The sequence below is a fragment of the Myotis myotis genome, unplaced genomic scaffold (genome assembly GCF_014108235.1).
Source record: "Myotis myotis isolate mMyoMyo1 unplaced genomic scaffold, mMyoMyo1.p scaffold_m19_p_3, whole genome shotgun sequence".
Classification (NCBI taxonomy): domain Eukaryota; kingdom Metazoa; phylum Chordata; class Mammalia; order Chiroptera; family Vespertilionidae; genus Myotis; species Myotis myotis.
Window position 1 is genome coordinate 130,643,950 of NW_023416335.1, and position 12,757 is coordinate 130,656,706.

Here is a 12,757-nt window from a genome sequence, read left to right on the forward strand (position 1 = left end):
ATTGGTTCTGATGTTCTTTACGGAGTGCAAACCCAAACCACAGGATTACCTGCAAGCAGATTTCAATCTCAATTTTTTTTATGGGAATTTCGTTTATCTTAATATGAGCTCCAACGGAGTCCAAATGGCTTGAGTCGTTGTAGCCAGTCAACTGCAGAACTAAAAACAGCTTGGACTATTTCTCAAAAGAACAGTGAGGATTGGGGTGGGGGCGTCACCTGATGCCGGCTCCAAGAACTTGGGACCAGAGCCTTCTTAGCATTTTATAGTCAAGAATTAGTGACATTTTTGTTCCTCCAAAGGAATCCTGGAAAGCAGCTTCCTTCATAAGTCTCAAGGGGACATCAACCCTCACAACCATCAACTGCCATTTCCCAAACTGCCACAGAATCTTCTAGGTCCGACATTCTATCATTTTTTGAGAAAGGATTATCTTAAAACACATTACACTTGCTTTTTTAATAATACCAATAAAGCTAACCCATTCCTCAAGAAAGCACTCTTTATTTCCAGTGCTTTTGTTTTGTTAGTGCCTGAGGCAAAGCCTGTTGCAGAAAGGGGTGTCAAGTCAGGAAACTACCATAGGACCAATCCAGGCTTGGAAACTGGACTCCTACTCTGATGGGTGGTAGCTAGCAGTTTTGCCTGATTCTCAGGAGCCTGAAAAGCCATCAGGGATTACTACCTGCCCCCACACTTAAAGTGGTGTTACTGGATTACAAACTGGAAGAAAGACTTTTTTCTGTGACTGATGTGCTAGTGTTCTAACATGCACCTATCATGAAAGACACAATTTGAGTCTACCTTGACCAACACAAAATATTTACAGAATTTTGGGGCCTACCCCCAGCTGCAGAGGCAAATTTCTCATCACTTCATTACTAGGAGTAAAAATCCTCATTGATATGGTCATAGCTTTCCCTTGAAGATGAGAATGAATTTAATAATAGGAAAAAAGTGAATAAGGAAAAGAAAAAAAAGAAAGAAAGAGAAAAGAAATGTTAAAAAGATAGAGATTAGAGTTCCGGGCATTTTAAAGACTACCAAAATGTACGGATCTATTTGCTGTTCTTTGCAATGACAAATTTTTTTTTAAAATATATTTTATTGATTTTTTACAGAGAAGAAGGGAGAGGGATAGAGAGTTAGAAACATCGATGAGAGAGCAACATCGATCAGCTGCCTCCTGCACGCCCCCAGTGAGGATGTGCCCGCAACCAAGGTACATGCCCTTGACCGGAATCGAACCTGGGACCCTTGAGTCTGCAGGCTGATGCTCTGTCCACTGAGCCAAACTGGTTCGGCACAAATTTTTTTTTTTTTTTAAATTCCACATTTTGGCTTTTGCTGTGTTTAATGGAATATAGTTGTTCACAACAAACTTCAAGAGGTAAAAACATTATTTTAGCCTTTCCCAGGTGTAAAACAGATTTTTCACAATGGCTTTAATCAGGGTGTTACATGTAATCATGCAATAATGGTGTTTGGTAACAGTAATTGCAAATAGTCCAATGCAGCTAAAACTTAAGTGGAGAAGGAGTTTATCTGGAGGTAAAGACCACTTAAATATATTTATTAGGGGTGTTTTCCCCAGTAACTTATTTGCCTAAAATGGATACTTTTTTGTAGAGTTAGTAGGGCAAAGTAAAAGGCAAGATATTAGATTTTTCCATAATCTTTGCTAATATATTTAAGGGTTCAGCCAAATATTTATTCTCTACTTCATAACTTACTTTGAATACTGCCCAGTTCTTTTTATTATACTCTCTCACTTAAAGTTATAGGCAACCAATTCTCTCCTAAATATTAGTTTCTTGTTTTATTTCCTAGATTTTTAGTCCAAAGTATTTTATTCAACAAGTTCATATTAAGTTGATCTGTTTTACTTAGACAATGGGAATCCATATGTCGATCTATTACATTTCCAAATATGTGCATTTCAATTTAAAAGTACATTTTAATCTAGTGTAATCTATCATTTCTATGGCATCTTCTAAGTCACCTACTCTGAATATTTATGTTCATTTCTGCTAGGTTGTAGTACTTTTAGTAAAGATAATAAGATGAAGAAACACTCATCTGTGGATTGAAATGTCTCATTCTACAATCAAAGTATATCACATGGCTTTCAACACAGTCTCAAAATTTGCAAGTGCTCTGGACGCTTTCTACTTTAGGAAGAAGCGCTTTCTCCTTTTATGATGGATGAGTAATGAATGGAATATAGCTACAAGATGAATAAGTAATCCAATTTATTTTCAGGTACCTATTAAAATATTGCAATCGGAATGATTTTTTTTTCAAAATCAGTGGATAGTAGTGAGTATATATTTTAATAATTTATTATCTTAAAATATAGATAAGATATTTACCTATCTAAAACTTCAGTTTTGTTTTCAAACCATATGTAGAAATAAGGTTTAGGAAAATAGCCATTTACTTTGAAATACTTAATACTTTTGAGTTATACAATTATGAGCTAGTTTATTTTCATATTCAATCAGAACATTGAAAGAAAATATACTATTTTATTTTTACTAGCTGTTTTGGTTAATATACAAGAATTGAGTAAGAGAAATACTGCATGGTATTCAGTAAGGCAAACTAACCTACAGTTATAGGTGAGGTCATTTATGATGACCAAACAATGGATTTGATAACAGTGAGGAAAATTCTGGAAGTTTGAGTTTGTGTGCGTACTAGCAACCACTTTCAACATTTCTGCAAAGCTAGAGAAGGTATCTTCTAATTTAAATTTCTTTAAGAAGTATCTATTGTGTAATATACTGTCAACAGGAGGTCAGTTTTAAAGGAATAATACTGATAGCCTGAAAGACTGTGGAAAAGAAATTATTTTTCCCCTTACACACTGATAGTTCTTATATTTGTATTTCTGCAATTTTTATATTAAAAAACATTGGATTGGCAGCAAGAAAGTTGCAAATGGCAGAAGTTGGGAATGACTGCTATTTCTTTTTTAATTCCACATGCATAAAGGTAAATATACAATTTATAGTACTTCACATGTTAAAGATTTCTAGAATGAAGGCAGATGTGGCAATAATTTGTATTGCTGAATCAAAATTTACTATTTTTATGTAAAATATTTTATGTATTTAAAATCTGAAGTAAAAAATTATCATGTATTATTGATATATTGAATTTCTCTGAGGAAATCTGTGATAATTTAAAATATTAGTTTAAACTGCCCTTATATACGCCAGTTACATGCCAATGGCTCTTTTCATCTTGATGTGGCACTTTGCCTATATTATGGTTCTTTGAAATATCAAATTTCTAATATGGAAACATAATATGACACATCATAATGTTTTGGTTAATGTGGTTTCAGTCATATAAATTCAAATAAATTCAGGTCATTATCAAACTTAGTTTAATAAATCAAATTGATTCCTTATTTGAAATTCATTAACCCAAGTAATGAATTTTCCCCTGTCAAAAATCTAAGTAACAACAAATATTTTATATCATGGAAAAAGGAAAAGAAGTAATATAAACAAATTAGCCAGATATTAATTAGGTTTATAAAGTTAATTGGGGGAAAATATTTGAGATTAGGATTAATGGATCACAATGAAACCAAATAAATGTAGAAACTCAATGTTTGGAGCTTTATGTTCATGCCAGAATGAACCCAGTGAAAGGTATGATGTATCTAGTTTAAGGTGTTTTATCTCTGCTAGGAATCCTGAATGTAATCAACCTCTTTGACTGTTAGAATTGATTCACTTCTAGTGCCTGTTACCTTATGGTTAAAAATCTATAATAATAAAAGGGTAATATGCTAATTAGACCAGACATCTTCCAGATGTCCTTCCTGACGAAGCCAGGGCTGGAGGGAAGCCAGCCTGGGTTCTGGGTGCCTGTGGGTGGCCCGAGGGAAGGCAGCCCAGGTCTTGGGTGCCTGAGGGAAGCCAGTGCTGGCAGCCAGGGGAAGGAAGGCCTACTCTTGCATGAGTTTTCATGCATCGGTCTTCTAGTAATAATATAATTTATGTTCTATATGGGCAGAGAGTTTTGTCTGTTTCACAGTATGTCTCCAAGTACTTAGCACAGTGATTGATGTGATAGTAAGTTCTCAATCAATCAATAAAATGATAGCAACCACAATACAGTATCTCACATAACCTTTAAAACAATCTGTGAGGAGGTCATATTATCCTTTTCACATATGAGGAAACTGAAGCACAAAGAAGATGAATAATGCATTGACCATGATTATCAACAAGTAATGGAGCCAACAGTTCAAATACTGACTTATCTAGACTCTCTGCACAGTATTGTACTATGAGATCCACAGATCCACTTTTAAAAGGGTGAGAGCCCAGCCCTGATTCCAACACTGTGGCTCAGTGGTTGAGCATCCACCTATGAACCAGGAGGTCACAGTTCAATTTCCTGCCAGGACACATATCTGGGTTGTGAACTTGATCCCCAGTAGGGGTTGTGCAGGAGGCAGGCAATAAATGATTCCTCTCATCATTGATGTTTCTATCTCTCTCTCCCTCTCCCTTCCTCTCTGAAATAAAAAATATATATATAGTTTTTCTTAAAAAAGGGAGTAGAGAGTGAAGACCAGAGTAAAAGGGTGGTCAAAGATAAGAAACAATCATGAAATATGTGTCAAAATAGAGAAGAACTTAATGGAATACTTTTATTGTAAGTTATCTATCTCTCTGCCTAAAATAAATTCCTTACAGTTTTTTTTTCACTATGGATCTATGTATAAAAGACAAAGAATAAAAAAATGTATAATAGTCCATTAAAATAATCCACATCTGCTTTTATTAGTATAAAAAAGTATTGGTATGTACATGTATTGGCACAAGTGTTTGATCTGTGCAAAACAAGGGCATAAAGCATATTTAATGTACCATAATGTAATAATTACTTAAAATTCCACAACAATTTAAAATGTAAGCTCCATTCACTTTCCTTATATAAACACACTTAACAGTATCTTCATAGACTGAGAAAACATTATATAATAAAAAGGTTGAGTAATAGAGGGCATCTCCGTAAGTAGAATATGGCTGGAGAGTCTATAAAAACACACTCTGGCTTTCTTCATTATGCTGTGATCAAAAGTATCACTGGTCTCATATTTATTCTGAGTGAGCCATATGGATTCAATGATAATAAAAGAATAGTGTTTAATCACCGACTCGTGACATGATGTGTTATTGAATTAGGTTATATTGTCAATCTCTCACTAAAAAATAGACTAATTTGTCAAATTTTAAATTGATGGCCTTATATTTGTAGTATTTTTTAAATTATAATTTGATCTCATATTTTCTTTAATTAATTAGCAGCCTACTGTTGTTGAACATTAACGCTAATATATTGAGTTTTCTACACTGTTTACTTTTTTTCTTTCAGGGTTCCCAGTGCCGATTCCGACACTGTGAAAAGGCCCTTGGCAGTGACACTGTGTGCTCATTATGGAGAGAGGGAAAATGTCTAAATCCACTTTGCAGATTTAGACACATGGAAATGCAGGTAGAGTTACTCAGCATCATTGTTTGTTAAAAAGATTTCCCTTCAATAATATTTATACTCTTATAAAACAATAGAAAATACATATTTTTCCACTACTTAATCTTAGGCATTTTTCACTTTGCTCAATTTAAAATCATAGAAAAATGGGGGAGTATGTTTTAGGAATATTCATTGCATCTTTTATTTTTTTAAATATATTTTTATTGATTTCAGAGAGGAAGGGAGAGGGAGAGAGATAGAACATCAATGATGAGAGAGAACCATTAATCGGCTGTGACCAAGAATTGAACCATGACCTCCTGGTTCATAAGTCCACGCTCAACCACCGAGCCATGCCAGTTGGGCCCAATTGCATCTTTTAAAGAGCAGAGCTTAAAAACACTGAAAGCCAGGAAACACACACAGTATCCTATATCAGTAATTGCAATAGTTTTTCTCATATTGTATTGTAGCTCATGGTATTTTTTATGACATCTGATCATTACATTTCTCCACCTTTTTTTGTTTAGCAAAACTGCAGTATTTCATGCTTCTGGGAAACTCAACCTCTTGGCTGTGTGAAGATCAGTTGTATCTTTTATCACAGCAAACCTCGAAATATCAATGGATTATTTTTGCCACCAAGTAGCAGTGAGTATATGTTTTGAATAACATAAACATATCATGCTATAATCTGGTTTTGGAGTAGCAGCAGAGAATAACACATTAAGTAAAGTATGACAATTTGAGTAATGTGGTTTAATAGCCAATGGATGATTTGGGAGGATTCTATCAAGAATCATGAGATGAAGTTAGAATGAGTCATCAAGTAGCTAACACGATAAAGGAAGTGAACAAAGCAAGTTAAACTTTCTGTGACTGTGTATCTAAAGTGGATTTTATTCATCTGAAAAATGAGATGACTACTGACCCCACTAGGCAGAAGGAAACGGTGTCTCTGCAAGCATCACACCACTGGAGCCAAGCTCAGAGGTCATAGCCTCACCGCTGTCCCTTCGAATGTGTAGGAACCTCTGATAGGTAGGGAGAGCAAGGACATGCTCTGTTTTGCACACGTCTGCTTCCAGAAGAGCAGCTATATAAGTGGTTCTTCCTAAAACTTCAGTGGTAGAGGAAATGCTGCAAAACCTGTAGCACAATTTAATCCAACCAAATGATACTGAGGTTCTATTCTGTGGTGAACCTTGCTCTACTTTCAGGGGGTGGGGAAGATTCAGAAGACGCCAGGCCCTAAAACAGTGAATGGCAAGAACCTTGCTTAAGACATTGGCGGTGGCAGGTTTCCCTGATGTTGCTCTCTTGCTGTGACCAGGACATTCTCCTGATGGAATAGTTCTAGAAATAAGCCTACAGGGTATCAGTCCTTGTGATGTGAAAATTTGGCTTCAGATAATCCTTGGCAAATGGATAACAAGAAATTAAGTCTCTCTGTTATAGTCTTCTGGAAAATTCTCATAATTTTCATCACACATGTAATAGCTTGACCAGTGTTTCTCTTACTAAACTGTAAACATTACAAGGATGGGGATCATAACTAGTTCCCTTACCAATGCTTTGCACATTATCTAGAGCACAGATGCTCAGTAAAACTGGATGTATAGATAGATAGACGGATGGGGGATGGGATGGATCACTGCTGAAAGGTAATCTACTGGGATGGTAGTTTTGCATCTACAAAGAGATTGGCCCCATTTTTGTCAGTTTTTCTAGGGGGAAGAAAAGCACTTCTGTGTTTTTCCTTCACTCTTACCCTACTGGCATACTCACAACACTTCTAACACCAGACGAGTGTTTGCCCCCGCTACACCAAACAATTCTCTGTGACATCAGCTGAGTATCCTACAATTCAATTTTATTTTGACCATAATCAGAATTAGCAAAGACCCCAAACGCAGGTCTTAATGAACTAACTTTATTTTAACTTTGTTTTTTTTAAAATATATTTTTATTGATTTCAGAGAAGAAGGAAGAGGAAGAGAGAGATAGAAACATCAATGATGAGAGAAAATCATTAATTCGCTGCCTCTTGCATGTCCCCTACTGGGGATCCAGCCAGCAACTGGGGCATGTGCCCTGACTTGGAATCGAACTGTGACCTCCTGGTTCATAGGGCGATGTTCAACCACTGACCCACACTGGCCCAGAGAGTACCCCCAACTTTAGATATCAATTGCAAGTAGTAGACCCGTAGGTTACCCGCAACTAACTTGGCTACAACTTGGAGGCTCCCATGATCTCACTCCTTGAATTGAGTCGCTTGCTAGAATAGCTCACAGAACTCAGAAACTCCTACTTACATTATCAGTTTATTATATAATGAGAGGCCCAGTGCACAAAATTCTTGCATGGGAGGGGGGTTTTCTCAGCCCAGCCTGCATCCTCTTGCAATCAGGGACCACTGGCTTCTAACTACTCGCCTGCCTGCCTGCCTGATTGCCCCTAACCACCTCTGCCTCAGCCCCACACCCAAGCAGGTGGCTTCAGCTTCGCTTCTCCTGGGCTGCAGCCACAGGCACTGGCACCAGGGACCGCGGGCGGGCGGCTTCTCCCAGGCCTGGCTTTGTCAGGAAGGACGTATGGTCTAATTAACATATTACCCTTGTATTAGTATAGATAGAGGATATTATAAAGGATACAGATAAACAGCTAGGTGGAGAGATATATAAGGCAAGGTCTGAAAAGGTGGGAGCACAGGAACTTCTGTTCCTGTGGGGTTGGGGTATGCCACTTTCCTGGTACGTGGACATGTTCACCAACCTTAAAGCTCTCTGAATTCTGTACTTTGGGAATTTCTTAAGGAGGCTTAAATGACCCTACTTGATCTAGTGCTCTGTTACCTCTTTGAATTTATCTCCCACAGCTCTTCTACTTGCTCACTCTGCTCCAACCACCCTAGCTTCCGTGCTTTTTTCTAGAGCATGTTAGCATGCTCCTGCTTTAGGGTCTTTGCATGAAATCCTCTTCTATCAATATCTTTATGGTTAATTCCTTTACCTCTTCAAAGCGTTAGTCAAATATAACCTTTTAATAGGTGTATTCTGGACACTCTTTTTGAAATGTAATCAGCCTTTCTACTTCCTCCCTATACATTTCCAATCTTCCTGGCCTTGCTGTACTTTATTTTTGCCATATTCTTTATAATTTTTTTTCAGATACAATATAATATACCTGTTTTCTATGTCTAATGTTTGTTGTCTGACTCCTCTCTTTAGAATGAATGTTCCTTAACAGCCAACGTCTTCCTTTGGTTCACTGATGAATCCCAAGCACCTACTATAGGAACTTCGAATTACCTATCACATAGTGGCCAATTCTACCCTAGAAAGTTCTGAACAGTATGTACAGAGGTGGGCAAAAGTAGGTTTACAGTTGTGGGTTTGCAAAACATAGAGTTTATTCTTGTATTTTTATTTATTCATTTTTCTATCATGTATTTGTATTACAACTGTAAAACTACTGTTGCCCATCTCTGTATTTGTGTTAAGCAGCCAGCTATTTTCCCTCTGTCGCAACACATTCCTGTGCTCTAGGAAAGCAGGTTCAATTCCTAGACTGTAGGAAAACTACCAAGCTGATAGAATTATGTATTGAATGACCATATCATCAGTTCACTTTGGAAATATTTTAATACCTCAAAAATTATAGTTTGATCTTTTGTAGATCTAATATTTCCTATAGTATTTCTAGGAGCACCTATTCACCAAGGTCCATGTTAATCAAAACTGAGACTTCTGACCTCAAAGATTACTTTATAAAACTGTACATTTGTTGAAATCTACCTTTTTATGTTTTAGTAAATGCATGTGATTGATAAATTTAGGGTAGGATTATGACAACAATAATAAAGTATTGATTCACATTGCATAGCTCAATTTATGTGTAGTTTTGTCAGGTTAAAATAGGATAAAATTTAGACATTTAAATGTGTAACTTGTGATAATTTCTAAGGCCTCTGGCCAATGAATTAGGACTCATCACGTGGTCCATACTAAGTGGGTGAGCTGGAGCCCCAGCAATGCTATCTAAGCGACCAGCTGTGCTCTTGCAGAAGGAGGTGTTTGCCAAAAGCAATTTTTCATTCGTTGATTTGCTGTTGTATGCTGTCTTTAAACACCAACTGCAATTATCAAGAGTTCTGCATTTTTTTGTTTAAAAGTATAAAACTGCCTGTCAGTCTTTTTGCAATTTAAACTTTAACCTGCTAGCAAATTAAAAAAAGTTTGGGAAGCTTCTGAAAGAGACTTCATTTAAATGTTGCTAAACCAGACATTTAAAAAAGAGGCTTAATCCCTCTGGTTATCATCTACAAGTTTAAAAGAAAATAGCAGCTAAACCAAATGATAGTGCTAAGAAAACATAAATCAGCTGATATTTGCTATAATTATGAAAAGTAGGTAGGTATTTCTGAGTACATTTTATATTTTCTTTGCAAGTATGGTAGATACTTTTTATCTCTGCCATGACATATGTTAGAGGTTAGTGTACTCAGAATAACTGTTCCTCTTAATGAACTTTCCAAATTTTGCTAGGGGATAGTTTGTTCAAAACACAGTAGCTGACACATTAGAGCAATTATTCATCTCCTTGGTTAATTGCCATGTTATTCTATCATGAACAACTGAATGGGCCATTTGATTCTCATTTATTCTAAGTCAGTGTCTTAGAGAGATGCCTTGGCCAACTATATGGCCGCTTTATTTTATTTTTTATATTTTTATTGATTTTAGAGAGGAAGTAAGAGGGGGAGAAAGATAGTAAGTGAAATAAGCCAGTCAGAGGAAGACAAATATCACATGATCTCAATTATATGTGGAATCTAATGAACATGATGAATGGAAAAGCAAAATAGCTCCAGAAACAAAAGATGTATGGAACAGGCTGACAGATCTCAGAGGGAAGAGGGATATGGGGGACTGGAAGAGATTAACCAATGAACACATATGCATACATGCACAGCCCATGGACATAGTCAATAGTATGATGAAGGCCTGGGGTGGAACAAGGGTTGGGTGGAGAAGGCAAATGGGGGAAGCTGGGGGGCATCTGTAATACTTTCAGTAATCTACACTAATAAAAGAGAAACATGCAAATTGATGTCACTCTGCTATGCCCACCAGCCAATCAGGATGAGTATGCAAATTAACCCAACAAAATGGTGGTTAATTTGCATATGCAGTCGTGGAGCAAAGACTGAAGATGACTGAAGACTGAAGATGACTGAAGACTGAAGAGGCTTGGCTTCTCCACTGCAGCTGGAGCGGAGAAGCCAAGCCGTGCTGCTGCAGCCAGACCAAAGACCTGGGTCCCAGGTGCCTGAGGAAAATTGGTGCCGGCCACCAGGGGAAGGAAGGCCTATTGCGTGAATCTTTGTGCAATGGGCCTCTAGTAATAATAATCAACACTAATAAAAGACAAACATGCAAATTGACTGTACTTTTGCTATGTCTTAAGCCACGCCCACCAGCCAATCAGAGTGACTATATGCAAATTAACCCAACCAAAATGGCGGCCGGCAGCCACGGAGCTGGAGCAAGCAGGAGGCTTGGTTGCCCCAGTGATGGAGGAAGCCAAGCTTCCCACCTGCCACAGCAGGCTCTGAGTTTCATTCAAGGCAACAAAGTTTCAATTATAGAAGGTAAATAAATCCCAGAATTTAAAAAAAAGTAAAAAAAGGACAGGCTGGGAGCTTCCATTGCCGGGGAGCTTGGCCAGCCTGAAAACGACCCTCAGCCCCTCACCCAGACTGGCCAGGCACCCCAGTGGGGACCCCCCCCCCACCCTAAAGGAGGTGTGGCCAGCCTGAACACGGCCATAAGCCCCTCACTCAGGCTGGCCAAACCTCCATGGGGTGAGGGTCCCCACTGGGGGTGGCTTCACCAGCCTGCAAACAGCCATTAGCCCCTCACCCAGGCTAGCCAGGCATCCCAGTGGGGACCCCCACCCTGAAGGGGGTGTGGCCAGCCTGCAAACACCCATCAGCCCCTCACCCAGGCTAGCCAGGCACCCCAGCCGGACCCCACCCTGATCCAGGAAACCTTTCAGGGCAAACCAGCCAGCCCCACCCATGCACCAGGACTCTATCCTATATAATAAAAGGGTAATATGCAACTTGACCCTAACAGCAGAACAACTGGGAATGACTGGTCACTATGGTACACACTGACTACTAGGGGGCAGATGCTCAATGCAGAAGCTGTCCCCTGTTGGTCAGTGTTCTCCCACAGGGAGAGCTCTGCTCAGCCACAAGCCAGGCTGATGGCTGCCAGCACAGTGGTGGTGGTGGGAGCCTCTCCCGCCTCTTCAGCAGCACTAAGGATGTCCAACTGCAGCTTAGATCTGCTCCCTGCGGGTAAGTGGACATCCCCTGAGGGCTGCCAGGCTGCCAGAGGGATGTGTTACTGCCAGCTTGGGCCTGATCCCCCAGGGAGCAGGCCTAAGCCAGCAGGTGGGCAATCCTCGAGGGGTCCCAGACTGCAAGAGGGCATAGGCAAAGGCCAAGGGACCCCCCCCCTCCCGAGTGCACAAATTTTTGTGCACTGTGCCTCTACTAATAGTAATAAAGGCAGGTACTCAAATATTAGTTCTCTAGTCCTACCATTTGTTAATTGCATCTGTGGCCTCCACAGACTTGCTTTTTGGAACAATCTCAATTAAAATTTTAATTATGATTTTAAAAAAACAAAGTAGCATTATCAGAAATGGGAAAAATCTCATATTTAGTGTTTTTAAATAATATCCTGTATTAAGCATTTTCTATGTGGCAGCACTATTGTGGACACTTTGCATGCCTAATTTTATTACTCATTACAAAACCCTGCAAAATAGTTAGTGTTCCCATTACAAATGGGTAAACTGAGACTAAAGAAGCTAAATATCTCATGCAAAATAACATATCTCATAACTGGCAGTTCCTCAATTAAAATACATTACTGTCCGACTCTAAAACTGTCTCACTAAACAAAACAAACAAATGATGCAAAGATCATTGGTATTTAAGGTCTCATGGAAAAGTTACCACAAATCAACAAAGGCATAAAAATATGTATCAAAACTGTTAGCACATCACTGTTTTAACCATTATGGAGAGGTAAAACTTAACTACTGTGTGAGAAATTTTTTTTTGCACTATTTGATTACCAAGTAATTCACCTGAATTAATCTATTTCATATTTCTAACTGGATAGTTTCTGGTCATAAATGTGTTGTCTTTTTCATCCTATAACATTCTCCTTCT

The 12,757-nt window shown here is 38.4% G+C and overlaps 1 protein-coding gene across 2 annotated transcripts in view; it reads left to right on the plus strand.

Annotated features, from left to right (window-relative positions):
- The first annotated feature begins 5,496 nt into the window (after nt 1–5,496).
- Nucleotides 5,497–12,757, plus strand: part of CUNH12orf50 (chromosome unknown C12orf50 homolog) — a 29,075-nt gene continuing 21,814 nt past the window's right edge. Inside the window, exons 1-2 of one of the 2 annotated variants that reach the window (XM_036297117.1) lie at nt 5,497–5,523; nt 6,033–6,153. In XM_036297117.1, coding sequence (XP_036153010.1) covers nt 5,512–5,523; nt 6,033–6,153 — 133 coding nt within the window. In that variant the 5' untranslated portion in view covers nt 5,497–5,511. The remainder of the gene's footprint in view (nt 5,524–6,032; nt 6,154–12,757) is intronic. The other variant, XM_036297119.1, reaches the window with a different exon arrangement.